At 25.9% G+C, this 21,844-nt stretch overlaps 1 protein-coding gene across 4 annotated transcripts in view; it reads right to left on the bottom strand.

Annotated features, from left to right (window-relative positions):
- The window catches only part of LOC112687089 (gamma-aminobutyric acid type B receptor subunit 2), a 466,487-nt gene that overhangs the window by 53,636 nt on the left and 391,007 nt on the right, over window positions 1-21,844 (bottom strand). For all 4 annotated transcript variants that reach the window (XM_025559630.1, XM_025559633.1, XM_025559632.1 and 1 more), the window contains 2 exons: window positions 12,383-12,558; window positions 12,106-12,283 (listed from right to left, as the gene is read on the bottom strand). In XM_025559630.1, coding sequence (XP_025415415.1) covers window positions 12,106-12,283; window positions 12,383-12,558 — 354 coding nt within the window. The remainder of the gene's footprint in view (window positions 1-12,105; window positions 12,284-12,382; window positions 12,559-21,844) is intronic.

Below are 21,844 nucleotides of genomic sequence, written 5' to 3' on the forward strand. Positions count from 1 at the left end.
TTATTGGTTTACATGTTATAATATTTCACTTTATGACGCGTAAAATATAGTTTAGACTGTTTAAACTTGTAAAATGAGCCCATATTCGTCATAATTTTAGAAAAATATGAACATGGAAATGTAATCGTTCATCGTGTATAAACGTAAAGTAGGAAATGATATATGACGCATATGGTAGCGAAGGAATGCGGTACAGGTTTTTAAATTACCACGCCAGCCATGACATATTACGGTAATAACGTACCTTATCTTACTAATTTAGATATCACTATCATTATTATATGCAGTAAATACAGTATATATAATCGGACACTATTTCGTATTCGGGGCGAACGGACGTAAATATTATCAGTAGGGTAAACTAATAACATTTATTGGAAGTTTAATATACTATTTGTTAGAAAATACTAATAAAGAATAATTATACACTTAATAGTTGTAACATGAAATTGAAAAAAAAAAGTTTCAAAAAATCAAAAGGGTTTTATGTAATAAATGGTGAGCAAAAAATATAATTTTTTAAATGCACTTTTAGAATGAATGATTAACGAACCGCCATTCTTAGTTTTTTTATTTGAATAAGTAACGATAAATTTATACATTATTGTTTTATAATTTTTGAACGACATTTTCATTTTCAAGTTTGTAAAAGAAAGGAATATCGACGAATGGTATTTTTCAATTCAGCTGAGGTAAATAACTGTTTACAATTAGGTTACAATTTAAAAATTCTAAAATATTTGAATACATAAATAAAATAATGAATAAACCTAGACTAATCATAAAATATAAATAATTAAACAGAAATCAAAAATAAGTAAATGGAAAATACTCGTAAATTGGTGAATAAATACATAGAGAATATTTATATTTATATAATTATGCATAGAAATAATTAAATTGATAATTAAATGCTAAGCTCGAAGGACTCTAATTTTACTGTATGGTGAAATATATTAATGTATCTAGTTTCGAGCATGTATACGAGTTTGTACGGCCCGTATAAGAACCTAGACCTTTTCGTTCAATGATTTCAATGAGAAACCCTTTTTGAGAACAAGGCGATGCTTAATTGATATGAAGGATGTACTTTGGTCTCAAATATTAAGTCTTTAAATTTGATCTGTGTTTTATACATACCATGTATTTTTTTTTTTTTTGTTACGTACTGCCTTCTATGTGGTGTGGTAAAAACCGATTGTTGTGTACAATAAGTAATAACAATAATAATTATATCTAAAAATAATAAAAATAGAAACAAAAAACCGTTGTATTCGACTGACACGTGCTTAAACGTCACATAAAAATATTTATTGACACTTGATGCGCGCGAAATAGGAACGCTTTTCGTCTTTCAACCACGATATTATGATATTATTTCACAGTACATGCGATTTATTTGAATAATATCCACGTAGGTACACGAGCTGTAAAGGAAATAGGTAATTCGCGTGGAGCATTTATACGGAACGTATATAATATGTTCTACTGCGATGATGGGCATTGAGGATCTCGTGTCAACGTCGTCATCGCGGTGGCGTAGTGTTGTACACCTGGGGAGGGGTTGGAAATATCCGGAATGTAATACGAATTTCTCACAGGCAATGTCTACATTTTTTCTATTAAAATATGGCATACGTAATACACGTGATAAATGAATCTTGGCTGTATATCTTCTACTTAACATAATATTTTATTATTATAATTTCCATCGTCCCGTCCGCCCGAAGAACTCCACGGTAATAGCGATGCATCGCAAATACACCGGAAAGGATAGAGATATTGTATATTGTATGTATAGAGACACGTGTATGGTCGGACAACTGCAATGTAGAAGACGACGATTTCGTGTCGGTATTTGTGAAGATTTTTACACTTGTTTCACTAAGTTTTCACAATTTTTCTACATGGTCGAAAGCGAACTTGTGGGAATATCATATTTTTCGGCAATACCTTTTTTTTTTTTTAACTTCTTTGTCGACTTAATTTAGAAAATTTAAATTTATCGATATTTAACAAACATTTATGTTTCGATATTTTGTACGATTGCGTTATGTCAGTATTTGAACCACAATACTGCATTCATATTAATCTGCTCACCTATCAATGTTATCTTTTTCAAAAACAATATACAATTAGGTATTTTAGATCAATGTATTTAATGTATATAATATTCGATAGTGAAAAAGTTAACAAGAATAGGTTTATTATTGAATAGTTTATTCGTTATACAGAAACATCAGATTCGTTATACAGAGATTAATTTACGTATGATTAATAATGAAGGTTCTCAAAAATAATTCGTTAAAAATTTCATTAAATGGAAGTTTCACTGTACTAATAAAAGATCAATGCCACAAATTATATTTACATGTTATTATGCGAAATATACGCAATTATATAATACGCAAAATTCAATAGAATTGTTTTAAAAACGGCTATATAGGATAAAAAACAAAATTACTGTCTGCCATTACGTATCAATGACGGAAACATATTCGTAGTAGAAATATGGTATCGAGATTATTTTTTTCCCCAATACAGCAAAAACTTATTCAGCAACAGTTTTGTTGACAATATTTAATACAAATAAATTTACAGTAATTTTTAAAGGCTGTATATTGTTATACTTATGTTGCCTTAGAAATTGATTAAATTAATTGACATCATGAAATGAATATATTATTTAACCCTTTTATTGCATGTCGTTCGACTAATTTGTAAGTGTAATTATAACGTGTTAAACTCGAATTAAGACTATAGTTATACAAACATACATGGTTAAATAATATTTGATAAATTCATATAGTTACAATACAAAAAAAAAAATTATATTACAAAATATTGAAAATTATGTTTATGATATGTATATCTTATGATCATAATGTAAAACGTACAATTACCCAGATATTATGATTGGAAAATAAAAATATGTGTAGTTTATGTTAATGGTAATTTTACTTAGTATTTTTTAATTTTAATTTTAATTTTATTTTAGAGCACAAATAAATTATTGAGTAGAAATAATTACTTTGAACGGAGGTTGTAATTATGAACAAGTTTTTACTGTTGTTAGAATAAACCCAATTTGAAAGAAACCATTTTATTATTATTATTATTTTATTCAAATTAAATTAAAAGTCTAAAGTTGATATGATGTAATTATTTTATTTATAATTTAAGTATTAAAAAAAATTACCCTAGGTTGGATAATAATATACGTGGTTCTCGGTTTTTGAGGTAATATAGTTTTTTATTTGTGATTCAATAATATGGTACAAAATATTTGAACTCGTTTGACGAACATATGTGTTATCGAATGCAATTAAACTGAAATAAATAGTTATAGAAATTAAATTAAAAGAATAAATATCATTTAAACATTTTTTTCGGTATTTATTATTTTGTTATTTTTTTATCAAATGAGTAATATGTTCAGCAATAAACATTCAAATCGTTAAACATATAATTATTTAATTTATCAACAGAACTTTGTGTATACCACACTTGCTGGTTAAAACTATAAAATTCAACAAATTTAAAATATTTTACTGCTCACCGAAAATGTGTCTTATAATTAGGTGACTCCTGGTCAAATTTAATTTTTTTCCATTACATTAAATTTAACAAATTTAAATAACAATTTCTAACACGAAATTGAAAGCCTGAGCTTCTGTTAATTATTAATAATATTAGTCTTAAATATTGAATGGATAATTAAAATAAATTTAAGAATTTTCAAAGGTATTTAGAATAATATTTAAATGCTAATCGTTTTCTATAATAATTATATTATTTTTATATTGACTCTAAATGAACCAAGTATAATTTTACACTGATAAATGTTTTTTGTTTATAAAAATATTGGTTTGATTGCATCACAAGTTTCATACATAATTTCATTGGGTTGAAAATTGTATTTGGAAGGACCTTTGAAAAAGTATTATTTTCATTTCCCTACTGGTTTTCCTAAAAGGTTTGAAAAGTGCTGGAGCAAGAGCGGGTCCTATGTTTATCCGGTTTTATTTTGATAAAATAACAAACTTTGTGTTTTATTACTTGAAAACTTTATACTAAGATAACCAAATATGCGAGTGCAGTTGTTCATAAAACTAAAAAACCGAAAAACTAATTTCAAATATTTTTTTAAATATATAAATCCCAATTCATCTTTTTTGAAATATACTTGTCTAAAATAAGATTATTTTTGTAATTTAAATTTATTAAAAGTGATAACTATAACAACATGGTTCTTACAAAAAAAAAATCATTAAGTATTTATAAAATAATACTTAAGAGCTTAATATTTTAGTTTAAAATATTCAATAAGTTAATTTCCGACATTTCTTTTGAAATGGTTTTCGAATATTTTAGTTTTTCGTCGCATTTAAATGTACACAAATAGGATGACTTAACATATTTGTCTAAGTGATGTTCTTAATATTTTACGGATGCCTTAAATCTCGTACACTCACCAAACAACATCCTATCCAAACATAAAAAATGATAAAGGACAAAAATTCAACAGTTATTCTTTTATTATTTTCTCTACTCAGAATCAACAATTATAAACCAAATTAATTAACATAAAAAGTTTATCATTTTTATTTATTTTCATATATGCATTTGAATTAACAAAAAATATAATCAACTTTTTCTCGGAACCTAAAACAATTTAGTATTTGTCTCATATATTATTAATACATGGTATTTTTTTAATTTTTGAGTTAAAAAAAAACAAAAACATTCTACTCGTATTTCAGTATGATATAGTTATATGTTTATTATACTTTTGATGTTTATACCTATTGTACAGTAATTATCATTTGTTTATCATGTTTACATTAATTGTTTTACTCGAAAATCTATTAAAAATATGAAATGTTTTTGAAACATAAATAACATTTAACAATACAATGACTAGTATAAGACATTTTGTTTTTTAATAAATAAATAACATTTAAAATAAATGTTACATAAATGTTTTTCTTACACTTAGATGTATAATTAAAATGACATAGTCAATTTTCAATATTTAGTGCTGTTCTAAATGTATTTTAAGGTGTAAGCATAGAAACTACTAATAAAGAATATTATAATACTAAATGGGTACTTATACTAAACTCTATAATTTAATAATTAAGTTGAATCTAGTAAATTTATCAGTTAACCAATGGTATTCGATACAAAAAACTTGAAAACTAAAATCCTGCATAGATACCTAAGTTAAGGTGATAAATGTTAGAACTTTAAAATTAATGAAAAAAACAAATAAATAAAACTAAACGGGTCACTATAATTTTATAGTTACATTTAGATTTTTTTTGTGAATACAATTTCATAGTAATTTATTAATTGATTTACAAAATAATCTATAATTTACATACAATTTTATTGGATCGTAAGATTTATCGTAAATAAATACAAATATTAAAATATTTCTGATATTTGTGAATTCATAAAATATACAATTATTCAGTAACTGTATTCCTCTCATTTTTTTCTATCAATATCTATACCATTATTTATTTTATAAAATTTTGATATTTCAAAATTAAATAAATATTTACTATCTATGATTACTCTACAATTCTATTATTTTTCATTTGTACTTTTTGTTTTATGAAGTGAATACTTCATACGACGACGAAAATTATTTATTAAATAATTTAATCTAAATATTATTTAAATTAAAAATGTGTATATATGTAAGTATTTTATTTTCTAATATAAATATATATTTATTGATTAAAATAAATTTGAAATATGTATAGAGTTTATAAATAAATTATAACAATCGTGTGTTCGAGATGACGGTCAAAAGTTGACATGACACTACATGGCAATGTCATTTGAATTTTCCTGAAAATAATCAAATATTGATTAAGTCCATTTAAATATTAATCCTTATGATTTTTTTTTTCGAAATTTAAATATTCTCGTTTTATAAATTGTTTCAATATTTTATCATGCGTATCGAATGTCAAAGACTCTTAATCGAGTTTCTAAGCGAATAGAAGGTGAAAATCAACTATTGGTTTGTAAGTATTTAATTGAGAACCATAAATCTTCTTAAAAAAAATACGTGCGATCGTCGCGTCAGCTCACTAATATATTATTATTCTTGTCATTGCAGCTATGAATCTTTTTAAAGTCGACAAGTCGACGGAGCTACTGCGTAGCATCTACGTGGTGGCGTACAATATGCAAATAAATTATTGTTAATTTGTTTTCTCCGACTTCGAAAGCCTATCTATACGATTCGAGTAACCGTTCGAAACAAATATGTCACCCGGATTTCGGGCTGGGAGAATTTCGGAATCTGTTGAAGACATGCGCACATCAGTCAAAGTCGTCATTTACATTGTTGATAATGTGTCGAAACGGTACCGGGCGATCCGTCATGATGAATAAGGAGGGGGGGGGGAGTATAATTTCTATGGTCATTAGCATCGCGTTTGCTTTGAACCGGCGCACCCCCGAAATAAGGCAAACTTTGCGCGTCGCAGCCCTCGAACACGGTTCACACGCCCGTCGACGTCCATTCCGGTCGGTTTCCTTTTCGCGGGCGTGCACCATCAATGCGTACACGTTATAATTATTTAATTTTTCGTTTCGTTCCGTCGTCGAATGTTTCGTGTTTCGTTTTCCCGTGACACATAAGTAACCAATCCGCCACTTCCGAAACGACGGCGGCGGAGGTGGGCGCAGTATGCACGCGCACACAACACATCCTGTGGCCACGAGGAGTCGATCACACAGAAAGTTCCACAAAACGCATAGCACTGCTCGCGTGCGCTGTTTCTGCGTCACCCAAATGGTTCGTTCTTCGCGCGGCACTCGAAAACGAGAAGTTCATTCGTTCATCTGTTTTCCCCTCGTACGCGCACAGTACACGCGTACGAAACGAATTCAAACGGCACTGCAGCGGTAATAACGGTAATAATCAAGTCAACATTAGAGGGGGGACGCAGGAGGACGGAGCTACCCAACTGATTTTCAAAAACTTTAGCATCCCCCTACTATTATCACGTTATAATTATAACGCTTAACAAGTCTTGGGGATGCTATTTTTTTTTATTTTTTATTTTTTTTATAGTAAACAGAGTCCTCCGTCTTTAATTTTGCCAAGTCAAGCACTGGTAATTATAATAAAACGCAGACCGTTATTATTAGTCGTCCCAGTGCGCGCTCGTATTCGGTGTATAGTATACATGTATAATATTACGTATGTACGAACGATGAAACGTTTTCATTCACCCCGTCCGTCGTACCGCGTACACCAGGTGCATGTGTAGGGATGGCAAAAAATCGTTAACCATCTCTGTATCGTAATTTCGATACATTGCATACCCAATATAGATACCATGATATATCCACCTCTAATATATCGATAAACATATATATATGTATCAGAATATTTTTCCAATATTTAAAATGTTTATAGACTTGCAAATAGGACATAGGTTATAATTTATTTTAATACAATTTATAACCATAAGCCGTAACTTATAATCGATACTTACTACAGGAATAATGCCAAATTAATTGAATAATCAAAGCATGTCTATTGAACAAAATTATAAACTATTTTATAAAACCAGAACAATATTAATAAATTTAAATTGCAATTTTTTATATATTACAATACACTCTTAGAAAATTATAATGAAAATAATTTTATATATATATATATAAAAATCTCATGTCACAGTGTTTGTGACCATACTCCTCCAAAACGGCTTGACCGATTTTAATGAAATTTTGTGTATACATTTGATAGGTCTGCGAATAGGTTCTTATCTATTTTTTAAACTCCTAAGTGCTATTGTTTAAAACATCGTAGTTTAATTTAATAATTTTTGACCCGGTCGATAACTGCGCAATTGAAAATTAATTATTAAATGATACTATTAAAAAACTATTAAAAAACTATTAATTTTATTTTTGGTATTAAATCAGGGGTATTGCATAAATATTAAACAACAAGATCTCGCAACAGGTGCTAAAACAAACAAGAATGTTAGTTCGAAGGATTATTATGCATATCGGTTGATGATTAGATGCGATCAGAACAACGTTATTCTACGATGTCGTGAGTTTTGTCGATAATTCATTGTCGACATGTATATTAAGATAGATAGCGAACGGTTACGATACTTGCAGTACAATAAAAAGAAGCTCCGTGCGGAAGATTCTCAAAACAATTGTTAGATATCATTGATGGGAAATTTACTACAAATGAAACGGAATGTATACAATTACCAACCGATTTTTGCACAATCATTGATTCGGAAGATACTCTTATTGACCAGATATTTCGCAATGTACACAGACAATACACAAATCATGAGTGGCTGGCAGAAAGAGCAATTTTAGCAGCAAAAAAAGTAGACGTCAACGAATTGAATCTTAAGATACATCATTTGTTACCAGGAGACTTGGTATCATACAAATATATTGATGCAGTTTCCTATGCTACTGAAGCTGTAAATTACCCAACAGAGTTCTTAAACTCATTAGATTTATCAGGAATGTTATCGCATAATTTTTTTTTTTCATTTTTATATTTCGTCACCGTTCACAGCACTCCTTACCTCTTCCACTTATATACCACACATATATTAAATTAGTTATTTTTTTCTAGCAAAATATTGTCTAGAAATAATTAATATGACAAAACAACGTTTGTCGGGTCAACTAGTATTACTTATATATTAATATTTATATATGAGTATAACATCCCAAATAATTTGGAATAGTGTATAATAATATTTATTGGTGATTTACCGAAGAGTAATCACATTAAAATATCGTTAGACATGATAATATCAAACCGATATATCGGTAACGTTGTGTCGATGTAAAATGTTACTATATATCAACTTCATGTATCGATATTTTCGATACATCCCATATATCGTTACCATCCCTATGTATGTGCGCTCGACTGAAAACACGAATGCGAATGTAATACGTTCAACGGGCAATGGTCGAGTTCCATTAAGTTCATTGTTTTATCACCGTTCGACATACCGAACGATACAATTTATAAACTTTTACCACTCCGTTTTGCGATTACTCGTCCGCGTACGAGTGCGAGTCGGATCTCGACGAACAACGATGCGACGCACGTTCTACGTTATTTCAGAAAACGTCGAAGGCATTAATCAAGATTTGAACCGCCACGATAGAATACGTCAATCCCCGATTAAGGATTTGATGATGGATTCGTTTCAGGGTTGGTTCGGCATCGTAAAATATAACGCATTGCGTCATCAACGAGCCTGATTTTACCTCGAATGGATGACCACTGACTAAGCATGTGTTTTGCCTGTTCCGTCATAACCAACGCTCCTCGGGGAAGGCGTGAAATTATAATTAATTGTGATTTCAGAAACCATATCTATTTATTTATATGCCCGATGTTGTTTAAGAAATTTAAAAACGGTTTAAAAAAAGCCATCTATAATAAATATGACCGGTATAACACAAATTGGTAATGAGTTTTTTTTTTTTTTTACCTTAGATCCAACATAGATGGTTCATCATGCTGTGGTTGAACGTAGCTAATATTTAATCATCTAAAGAGATTACTGATTTTACTAAGCATTTTAAAAATTATAATGAATAAAACAATTTTTAGGTAAACGGTTATGTACCACAAAAAGTATATAAAAGTTGGTAGAACATGTAAATGTGAATATTTATTATGTGGTTTTTATTAATAGAACCACAAATGATATAATTTAATAAGATATATACATGATTTATATTTGTACGTTTATTTTAATTATTTTATTGAATTTACAATAAATTTAAGTAAAATGTGATAAAATAACTCCTAACTTTACATTTCAGAATATATATGTATTAAAATATTTTATTTTTATTTCAAACTAAAAATGCTCGTAAGTTGAAAGTATATTGTTCTAAGATAAATATAAAAAAATATTTTACAGATTAAATTATTTGTAATACGAGTAGTTTTGAAAACTGTATTTTAAGTCAGATATTTATAATGTATGTACATTAGGGTGACCATATTAAGAAAATAATAAAACGGGATAGCTGTTACTTCTCCCCCCCCCCCCCCCCAAATAAAAAACCTCTTACATATACATTTACGCGTATGCACACAAATGTCGAGAGTTAAGACCAAATATCTGTTATATCATAAACAATTATTTTCTTTTTACTTTACCCTTTTTTAGTAAAATAAGTTAAAATATTTTTTTTTATTTATTATTAAATTATTAAATCAGTAATTTTATAGTTCGTCGGCATCGGAACTTGACGCTCGTTTCACGAAAACTTTTATCTGTTATTTCTAACTTTGGTTTCATATTTTAAATATACGTGTAAAACTGTTTTATATTTTTTCATACTTAGATATTTTATTTACAAGCATTAATAACTTATATAATAAATAATATAGATATAACGGAATTAAAACGGGACAATCTTCTAAAAACGCGATAAAAAGCGTCTCATTCGGGTCGTAGCCCATTCGGCTCTCGTTTTACAAAAAGGTCAATTCCCAAACGGCTCCCGTCCAAAAAGGTCTAACGAACAGATAAATTCCTAAACGGCTCCGGTTTTCTACACCACAAATTCCTTCCCACTTTATTCAGACTTAGGACTGTCTCAAAAAAGGTGTAGTTAAAAATGTCTTTGTGTACAATATGTAAATTATTAAAATTATATAAAAAAAGCGTATAGTATAATATTAAATTTAAAATTTTTAACGTTAAAAAAATATTTCAAAAATGTAAAAAATGTATAAATAAAAATATTGTTAGGCACAATTAAGGTACATATAATAACATTGACGCAGTGAAACACGGTCGTGGTTGCTCTAGCCAAATCGTATCTTAAGTCTGTATAAAGTGGGAAGAAATTTGTGGTGTACAAAACCGGAGCCGTTTAGGAATTTACCTATTCGTTAGACCTTTTTGGACGGGAGTCGTTTGGAAATAAGCGAACTATAGACGGGAGCCGTTTGGGATCCGACGCTCATTCGAAGTTTGTCGGGACAACGGGACGTGATGATCAAAAAAAGAGACGATCCCGTTTTAAACGGGACGTCTGGTCACCCTAGTGTATGTACAATATGTTCATTTTGTGAAAGTAATAATTTTTATTAATTGTATATCACAAAAGAATTGAAACAATTTTTCGAAAAATACTGACTTCTTCTTATTCGTCAAATAAATTTCATATCTTATATCAAAATCAAATATTTACTTTGCATATTTTATATGACTGATTTAGTGTAAGAAAAAATTGTTTTAACAACCTCTCTATTTTTCTTTTAACATAATTATTCATTTTCTGGTATTCTAGTTTTATATTAGCAGAGTATAATGAAAACATATTGAACATATTTTTTATAATTTTCAACGTAAAAGTTATATAATAATGTGGATAAAGAAATATAAAATTATTTAGAATGTTTTTTTTATTATAAAAAATATAAAAAAGACAATACAAAATTCAATTTCAAAATTTTAAAAAAAATTGTCAGCTCACAGAGTTTTTAATGTCAAATAATAATATACGTAAATAAATTGTATTACTTTCCTTTTATTTTTAACTTAAATTTCTATATTATGCTATCTTTATCTATTATAACAAATAATTAATATCATATGTTACAATATACTTAAAACCAAATGTGAAGTTAGAAATGTAAAACTGTATTCGTTTAATATTTTTGTCAAAAGTTTAGTTTTCCTTTAAAAAACAATTATAATACACAAGTTTTTTAATGGTTTTTATGAATTCGGAATTCATTTTGTATTATACTTATGCCATGCTGCAATAAAAATTAAATTTAATCATATTAATTGTATTCTGAACTGTCTATTTTTTTTATACTCTCAATAATCTCACATAAATATAATTTTTTAATAAAGTATCCTTAAAAGTAATGGTTTTTTTGAAAAATAAATTAAAGAAGTGGAGAAAGATTTTAAAATGAATCGTTTTTATTACGGTTTTTATATATTTTAAGTCAGTGTACTAACCACCATCTTTTCACCTAGGAATGATAATTAGTGATACGATTTTTTCCTTTTTTGATAAAAAAAATGTTCAACTTACTATTCCCGAAACAGTGATTTCTCCTGTAGTGGACAAAGGTAAGTAATCTGTAAGTATGCATCCATCCAACGCTGCGCTTAAGTGTTGTACAGGACAAGGTGCTCTCATTTCATTCCACCATGTCGGCCCGTAAGTTCCCATTATAAGCCATTGGTATTTTCCACCGAACATACCGACCCTAGAACATTAGATAGACGGTTCAGTGAAATAAACGGTTTTTAATTTCGTGAGAGACTAATTTGTTGAGTTTTTAATAACGATTTGTGTGTCAGCTGACCTGTAAGCTTCACAAAACACTTTTCTCGCCCAAGTTTCATTGAAATTTCCCAGGATTATCCGGATGTCTTTCTCTTGTAATTTTTTGATTGGTAGAGATACATCTCCGGCAATGTTTTGTGTGTCGTCCACAACAAAATTGTCCTTTTCTAGCATCGCTACTAGTTGATTATGTGCCTGCGAAAATAGACGGAAAACCAAAGCGATTAAACAGTAAAAAATCAGTATATTAGAAAAATAACCAGTTTTGTGGAAATAGAAATAAATGTTTTACATAAAGTAACGAATTACAATAAGTATAGTTGTAATTTTGGTCCTAAATGTGTGAACCTTTCACGTTTTATCACTTTTATGTTTAATAATATACTCGTACGTTTAATAAGGAAATATTAGTATTTTTTTCTTCTTGTTCGTTTATTGATTCATAATGATAAAACAATATCATATATAATAATCTGATTACTATATTAATTCTACCAATCATTACATATTTAATTAAAAACTGTATTTTTAAGATACAAGTGATGAAATAAAGATGAATAATTTTGATTATGATTACGGTAAAATAATCAAATTGAATGGCATTAATTTTCACGATTTAATTCCAGTTGAAATATTTATGACTTACAGATTTGTTAACTGTATTTAACATTTATATCAATGCAAAAATAATGTTTAAATTATGTTAAATTCGTTAAATTTAAAGTCATATAAAGAAACTAAGTGTGACATCATAGAGTCGACTTTTTACAGATTTTAAATATAAAAGAAACTGTATGTATTAAAATAAGAAATTAAAAATGTATGTGAGATATCAGTGACTATTTTTAAGAAACGCATAAGCTGAATTTAAATTTTATTAAAAAATTTATTTATCATAAGTCATGATATTTTTGACGAATTATTTTTTTACAATGATTAAGATTGTTTAAAATTAAAGCCATAGAAATTCAATATAATCATACGTATATATTAGAATCAAATAATTTAATTATGATTATAATAATTAATTATGCAGTCGTTTAAACTGAAAAAAATTCAGAAGATTAAAAATAAATGATACTATTCGAGCACTTCCTAGAATATTAATTAAATAACGAAGCATTAAGAAAGAAATTCTATTTTTATTTTAATATAAGTTATAGTTCTTTAACTAATTAATTCATATTAATTTATATAAATTGCCACGAAAAAATAATTATAAGTGACTGATGATAAGAATCTCTAAATTAATATTTTGAGTGACTTTTATTTAGAAAAATAGTTTTGAAGTTGAATTAACTCGCCATGAGTCGCATCATTGTATGTAATGCATGTGGTCACACAAGGTCTTTTTGACCGTTCATTTATATCTTATATTATTTTTAACATTTTATATACGAATGCATTTATTAATGATTTACAAAAATTGTACTTTATTTATTTATTATATTTTACAATGAAAATTGATATAACTGGAACTGTTATAGATTAAAGTGAAAATAAATTAAAAACAATTTGATTGAAAGAATATGTTTGAATACAATACAGTTATAATATTATTCTGATAAAACTAAACAAAAATATTTCAACCTTCGAAGAGATAAGAGGTAAGTGACTGTATATATTGTTTTTGTTGTTTTTTCCGTTTAAAATTGGATGCCGGCGAAAATATTACGTAACAAAATTGTTACTGAGTTTAATTGCACACGGTCTTTTTGACTGGTTACAGACTTTAAAAATATCTTTAAATTCGACAAACAATAATTGAATATTCTGAATAGTTTTAAATAATAGGTTGACGTGTAAATTAAAGGTAAAAAAATTCACGAAATAAAGTAAATTACTCATAGTGACTTATTATTATTATTCAGACTTGAGTGGTAATTTGAATACAATATTCAGAATACTGTATTCAGAATACTTTTAAGTATGTCGAATACTTTTTAAATTCTTTTTTTTGAAAGTATTCAATAAAGTATTTTGAATACTTATAACGATGATTTTGAATACTGTATTTCGAATACCGTCGAATCATCTCTTTTTTTAAATGATTTTATTACTTTTCCGCCGTATCTTGTATAAGCTAATATCGGGAATTTATTATTGTTGTAAACCATAATAACTATAACAGTTATGTAATATAAAAATACAATAAAATAACATATATTTAATTTATAATTTTAAATATTTCTGTTGAGTGGACATCTATTATATTTATAGTATTAAAACTAAAAGTATTTTAAAAGTATTTGGAATACAATTTGTATAAAATATTTTACCCAAGTCTGTTATTATTATATTAGTAAAATAATAAACTCACGATCTTTTAGACCATGATGCGATTCATGGTACGTTAACTCACAATTTAATTTTACGAATAAAAATAATTTAGTAGCATCACCTAAAATTTGCATCTCAACACTTCATGAACATTTTGAGCAGTTTTTATTAAATTTCCTTATTAGTTACCTTTATTCTCATTCGTATTATTTTACAAATAAAAATGTAGTACGTTTATTTATTTTTGCGTAAGTCGTAGTTATTTATATATTAATTGTGTGTGTATGTGTGTTTATGTGTATTTATTTATTATTTATCTATTATCTTTTATTTACTATCTATCATTTTTTAGTTTTTACATTTTTTGTCGTTGTGTGCAGATTTGTTAGCAAAATATAAGCTTGTAAAATTTATTTTTATTGAAACGTGAAAACAATCGAACAAAACCCAGACTCCTTATGTCTCAGGACTTGGTATTCTTATTAAATGCTTAGCGATGGTAAACATATAGGATAAAGATAATTGTATAATGATAATGTCTGAAAATTCTTGTTGCCAAGGAAAGCTATTATTAAATTAATTGTTTTTATTTTCAATGTTCAAGAAAATAATTAATTAATGTACTAGAGTTAACCATAGATTTAAAGAATTAAAACAACTATGCTGGTTAAATTGTTTATGTTTACGACAGTAGGATAATTTTAAATTCACATGGTAAGTTTATCTAGATTTGAAATTGTTTGAGTAATTATTTTTATGAGTTTGATAATAGAATTGAAGATTGGGTAGCTTTTGAAGTTAGCTGTATGGGCAGTTTGGCAAAGTACGCATTTGGCTGAACTTTTTCTATCTTTGGAGTAGTCTTCAGTAAGATGATTTTCCTCACACCTCAGTGAGACTCTTAATTACAGTAATTACTTGTATTCCCATAAGCCTGGCAGTTGTGGCACTATGAAGGCCCACTTTTGATTTTGTTTAGTTTTGAAACTTAGAGGCTTTTGTTATTTTAGGATAGTAAAAACTATTTTAAACACTGAAAATTGGTGTTAAAATTTCACAAATGTGGGTACTACAAAGTGCAAAAATTATTACAAGTTATGTTATTTACTTATATATAGGTTCTTAAATATATGTATATACTGAATAACAAATTTTTTTAAATTTTATATGGTATCATAGTTTGTTTGAAATATATTTAACAAATTCCACAATTGGTTTTCCTGATTTGTTTAAAATATTTTAAATATGATGTATTGTATATTGTATTGTGTATTTTTTTTGTATCACTAGGATATTTTAAAATGTGTTTTTTTTTTTTTTTTAATTTAGGAGCAAATATTCCAATATTTATCTTAAGTATTTAGTTTAAAGCATTTTTATTATTGTAAATAATTTGTTATTAATGTGAATTATGCTTGAAGCTTTTGCAGATAATTAATGTAACAAGATACAATAAAATTAACATTTTGAACTATTTTACGTACGACGAAAAATATTATGCACATTAATAACATCATCAATTCAAATCATAATTACAAGTTGTATCAAGCATCTCGTATTCTTGGGTCTCAAATTAGGGGCATAATATATTGGACGAACTATCGTTATAAAGTTCTTCGGGGTTTCTTACGGAAAATTTGCTGGTGGTAATAATGCGTTACATAAATAAGACAAATTTACAATGAAAAAACGACACTCGTCAGTTTGGAAATTATTTTTACCAAAAAAATAATAAAAACTGACAAATATTGTTTGAAAAAAGACTATTACTATAAAACGAATGAAATGGTCTATGGTACGAATAGCACTAGCACGTATTACGTAAACCAAAAGTTTGAAAATTAAACAGGGTTTTTTTACGATCGAGTGAAGTTTTTAAGGGACAAAACAATAAATCGTGTTACTTTTGCGTTAAAGATAAATACAATAATAACATAAACTTTTTTTATTGATATTAATAGAAATGTTTGATAAGTAATTCTAAAAGCTTCGTAGATTGTGTTAAAACGGATCAATAAATCTTATTATAATGATAATAAAGAAAAAAATGATAATCTAACATTATAATGTTTCTATTGAAAATTTTGATATTATCAGCAATAAATTAAAATTAATAAAACTTGAATACCAAAAGGACATGTAATTACAATACAATAATAAAATAAAATTATTAAAATATTTTTAAGTTTCTAAAATTTGAAAAATATAATAATAATAAAAAACAAAAATTCTATGTTTCTTATTCAATTGAAAAACTATGTCAACAAGGAAACCACAAAACTTTCTTGTTATTCTTCAGAAAAGTAAAGTTATTAAAAATGAATAGAATTATCATAGTTTTAAATGGCAATAAACAATCAAGTAGAAAAAATTATGTTGTAAATAAAAACTGTATCAGTTGTTTTTATAATTAGTTACCATTACGTACATTTTACATAGAACCCGTAAATATAAAACTAACAATTTTCTAAATTATTATTTTTTAAATAACACTGCACCTGAGACTAGCATTATATTATCCTGAACTTTTTTTTGTTCGTATTTTTTCCTTACAAAGGTTGATAGGTTGGAAAAGAAAAGGGAGAAAACTTCTTATAACTCATTACAACTGTTCTTATAACCGTTTGTTAGTTAAATTAATAAATCATTTAACAAAAACTTTTCTTTTGTACAGTTAGAAAGAAAAAGAAACAAGAAAAAAGTTGCAATAATAATAATTATATGTTTGTAATTATTAATATTATTTAAAGTAACTATTTATAAATATCCAATATAATTAGTAGGAATATTACGTGGTTTTTAGGTCACGTTTGATCATCAATATGGGTATTTGTGACTGAAAGAGTAGTCTAAACTATGTCTGCTGGATGGAGAACGATTTAATATAATATGATGTTGTTCTAATTAGGTCATATCATATTATATAATTAATATTAAAATCATGCTTTTTTTATGCTTTTATATTTCCAGTAAATACTTAAATCCAAAAAATAGTAAACTGGTAAAAAATGTTATAATTAAATTGATAAGTTAAATTTATTTTAATAATTAAATATATATATGAAGTGTTAATAAGTTTTTATTTAATATAATGTAACCCTGAAAAAATATTATATAATTATAATAAGAATAACATTACATATTAAAAAAAGTACTGAAAAGCGAATGACTATTCTTAAAAGAATTTGTAAGTGATGTGAAAATTTTTTTTCCCCTTGTAGAATACAAAATTAAATACAATGGTTATTAAATAATTGGAATAAGTACAAATGTTAATTTAAATCTATTTACTGAAAATTATTACGTTATCATATTTTAATGTTAAATAAAAAATTCCACTTGTACAATTTTAATACAGTATTGTAACTTTATTTTCTACCGTTTACATATTGATTTAGTTACTATGTATAAAATTGGTCTTATTTGTCGTTCATTGAATGTACTCTTAGTACGGTATTCTGTAGGTATTCTGTATTTTTTATCTTCATTTAATACACATGAGAATGTAAAAATATAAAATGTTTGATATAAGTTTGGTATTTAAAATAAAATATTTAATTCACTAGAATAAAAATAAAAATTTGTAAAAAAAATTCCGAAACCCATAATGTTATGATTTATAGTGTTTATATTTACTATATAAATATAGTAAAGATATTATGTATAATTTATCGTTTGTATTAATCGTGGTTTCTTCAGTATTTAATTTTGTTTTGTTGAGAAGCAAAATTAAAAGATATATTATTTATACAATACTTTTTTCGATATGGCCTAAGACTTTATCAATTATCATTAACTTTTTATCAAACCATATTATTAAGATCTTACACTAATCACATTCTTCTTCGAAGCACTTTTTTATTTAGTATTTTTTCATTTAATCATTATATGATTACCTAGTATGTTATTCAATGAAAGTTATTTATTCCGCGTGTATTAAATCTATCTGTTGGTAAAATATATTACAATGTTATAATTATTATTAGGTACCCGACTAGTGTTATGTAATTCTTAATTCATCATATATTCTTTAACAATATTGATATAGATCTTCTATTGGAAGAGAGTCGTATTTGAGATCGTAAATGTTTTATAATAACATACACGTAAATTATTTATTGAGATATTAAATAAAAATATGTTATGATAATTTGAGTTGCCGATATAAACACGGAGAATTATTTTTGATTTTCAAAGTGAATTTATATGAAAGTTTTAATATTAAATTAAAATCATATTATGCTACGTAAGAACAAGTATTATCTAATTTGGAAAAATAATACGAGGATCTATCCGGGGAGATACGAGAATCCGACATGGCGGATCAGTACAGAGGTTGATCTTTCGTCGCTCCACTTTTTTGATAGGGTAGAAGTACGGTATGATCGTAAGAAGAGTAAGACGTTTCAAATATGTGTAGGTCACTGCAGGACGATTGAGTTATAGTAGAATTTTTCTATTAAGTTTGAAAACATTGACGGATTTTCGTATCTAAAAATTGATTTGGAGCAAAGGTCGTTGAGCTGTATATAATATATATATCGAGAATCTTATTATAATATCTAAAATAATTGTAACACGAGTATGATATAGTGTATGATATAGTTAAGGAGGTTTGTCATAACTTAAGTTTTAATCACAAAATAAATACGACCTAAAATAGTTATACTAGCGTCATTGGTAACAAAAAGAATTTGAAAATCATTGAAGGGTTAATACGAATGAGTTTATTATATCATTAATTCATTATTTACTATGAGGTTTTAACAAATCAACGTTCTTCACGTATAGAAAAATCAAATCATCTTTCAAAGAAGCATTTTATGTTTTAGTTGTTAAATCAATTATAAATAAATTGGCTTATCTGACGAAATATTTGATCTATTTATAATGACTGGTCTTAGACAAACTAATTTTTTTCAACTGAAGTATAATTTTATAAAAAATAAACATAGTAAATTAATATTTTAAATAGAATAATATACATATTAGGAAAGTGTAAGCAATTGTAGAATATTATTTAAACAAAAAAGTTTGTGATTAAATCAAAAAAGACTTGTGGTACATATCATATTTTATTTCGAATTCAAATTGTTGCGATATGTTACATTAATTATTTTCTCGAGTTACACAAAAATTATTTATCAAAAAAAAAAAAAAAATCAAATAACCAGTATAATTTATGTACAGCAAATACATTTTTTGTTTTACTCACGATCTATATGTTGTGTTAAACTATATCAAATTTAAATAATGCAAAACCAAAATTCAAAAATTTAAACACAATTTTAATCAATAATGTACACTGAGTAGAAAAATAAAAATAAAAATATCGTAAATGTTGTATAATTATGTTAGTTGAAATATGATTGTGTAACACGCAATCGCCGGGAACTAAGTCACAATAATTTGTGATAATACTATAGTATAAATATAAGTACTAATTAATTTATAGTATATCTTATTATTTTTTTCAGAATGGAAATAACAAATTAATTTTGTCGAGAATAAGTAATATTGCTACCATTTTCGTTATAACTATTTATTATATTGCAACATAGAATATTATATTTAGGTAATTAAATTTATAAACAATTTTAAAATGTTAAATTAATAAAATAACATTCTCGTATATTAATAAAATACGTAAAAAACCTTTATGTTAATTTTAAAGTATAAATTATTTTTCAGAACGAAAAACAAAATAATTCCATCAAATTAATTAAATCCAAACAGAATTTTATTTTTTTTTATTTTTTATTAAAAGAAAAATTGAATATTGTTTAGAAACTATTTCTTAGTTAAAAGCAAAGTATTTGAATTTATTAATTACAATTTAATGAACTTAAAGCTTAATATAATAATTTTTTTATTTTGTATTCTTTGTATAATTTTTGCTTTTGAAAAAAAAATATGATTTAACTTATTTATGCCATTTTTTTTTTAAAAATTAATCCGTTTTCATTATATTTTAAAATGTAATGATGATTTTGAAAATTAAAAAAATGGACTTTAAAACTTCAGTTGAACTTATTAAACTTATTGAATGGACTTCTTATTCAATATTTTAAAATGGTGGAAAATTATATTTGTTTTGATATTTTTAATCGTTTTTATTTGGTATTTTTATACAATATTGGAATTACTTATGTTATGTCGGTGGGCGACTGAGTAATAAGATTCCGAGTGAAACGAAAAAATGTATGACTACACTATTTTTAATATGTTTTGTTTGTGTATAAGAATTCTACCTAAAAATTGCTTGAATTATGACGATCATATGTTTTGCAATTACAGTTTGGAGTTTTATTCATTTTCCATTAGTTTTCTTAATAATTTAGTAAATCTGTCGAAAAATGATAAAAAACAGAATTATTTTCAACACTATAGTTTTCGACCAAATCGAATTTTATATTTTATCGTAACTCAAAAAATAATAATCACACACTTGAAATTTTCTCTGAATGTTTATATCATTGTGTTTTGTAGGTTATATTATTTTAAAAAACTATTTATAGAAAATGTAATTACTTATATTTTACTAGTTTTTTTTTTAAAAAATATTAATAAAATAATTTCGGTTTGACAAAAAGTCCTGAAAATGTAATGTTAAGTTCTTCATATATCTTTATAATTAATTTATGAAAACAAATTTGACTTAATTTCAAAAAAAAATTGATGAGCATTTGATTATAAAATTTTAATCAAACTTGATCATTTTGACACGATTTACGAATTTTTATGAACATTATAGTGAATTAATATAAATCACGTAAATTGGCACCATCATTGTAATCTAAAGTTCATCAATTTTCGTTTTTTTTTTTTTTTTTTTTTTTTTTTTTTAATGTTTGAAAGTCAAAAATTATGGATTTTATAAGATTTAATTGGTAGCAAAAAAAAAAATATATATATAATTCATAAAAATGTTGTAAAAGCGTTACTCGTAGTCACAAAATATTTTGATAAATTTTGTGATGTTCATAGATACTTAAAATTCTATCAAAAATAGTTTACCTTTTATTTTTTAGTAAAAGTGTGATTATTAAAAGTTAAATCTTTTTATATATTTTATTTTTCTGTCAAGATTTCAATCGCTTTTAGAATTACGAGAATAAACTGATTCATGCAACCTCTTCAACTCATAATCGTTTTTTCGAAAATTATGGTAATTGGTTTCACATTAAAAGAACAAAATATA

The sequence above is a fragment of the Sipha flava genome, unplaced genomic scaffold (genome assembly GCF_003268045.1).
Source record: "Sipha flava isolate LNK unplaced genomic scaffold, YSA_version1 330_pilon_pilon, whole genome shotgun sequence".
Classification (NCBI taxonomy): domain Eukaryota; kingdom Metazoa; phylum Arthropoda; class Insecta; order Hemiptera; family Aphididae; genus Sipha; species Sipha flava.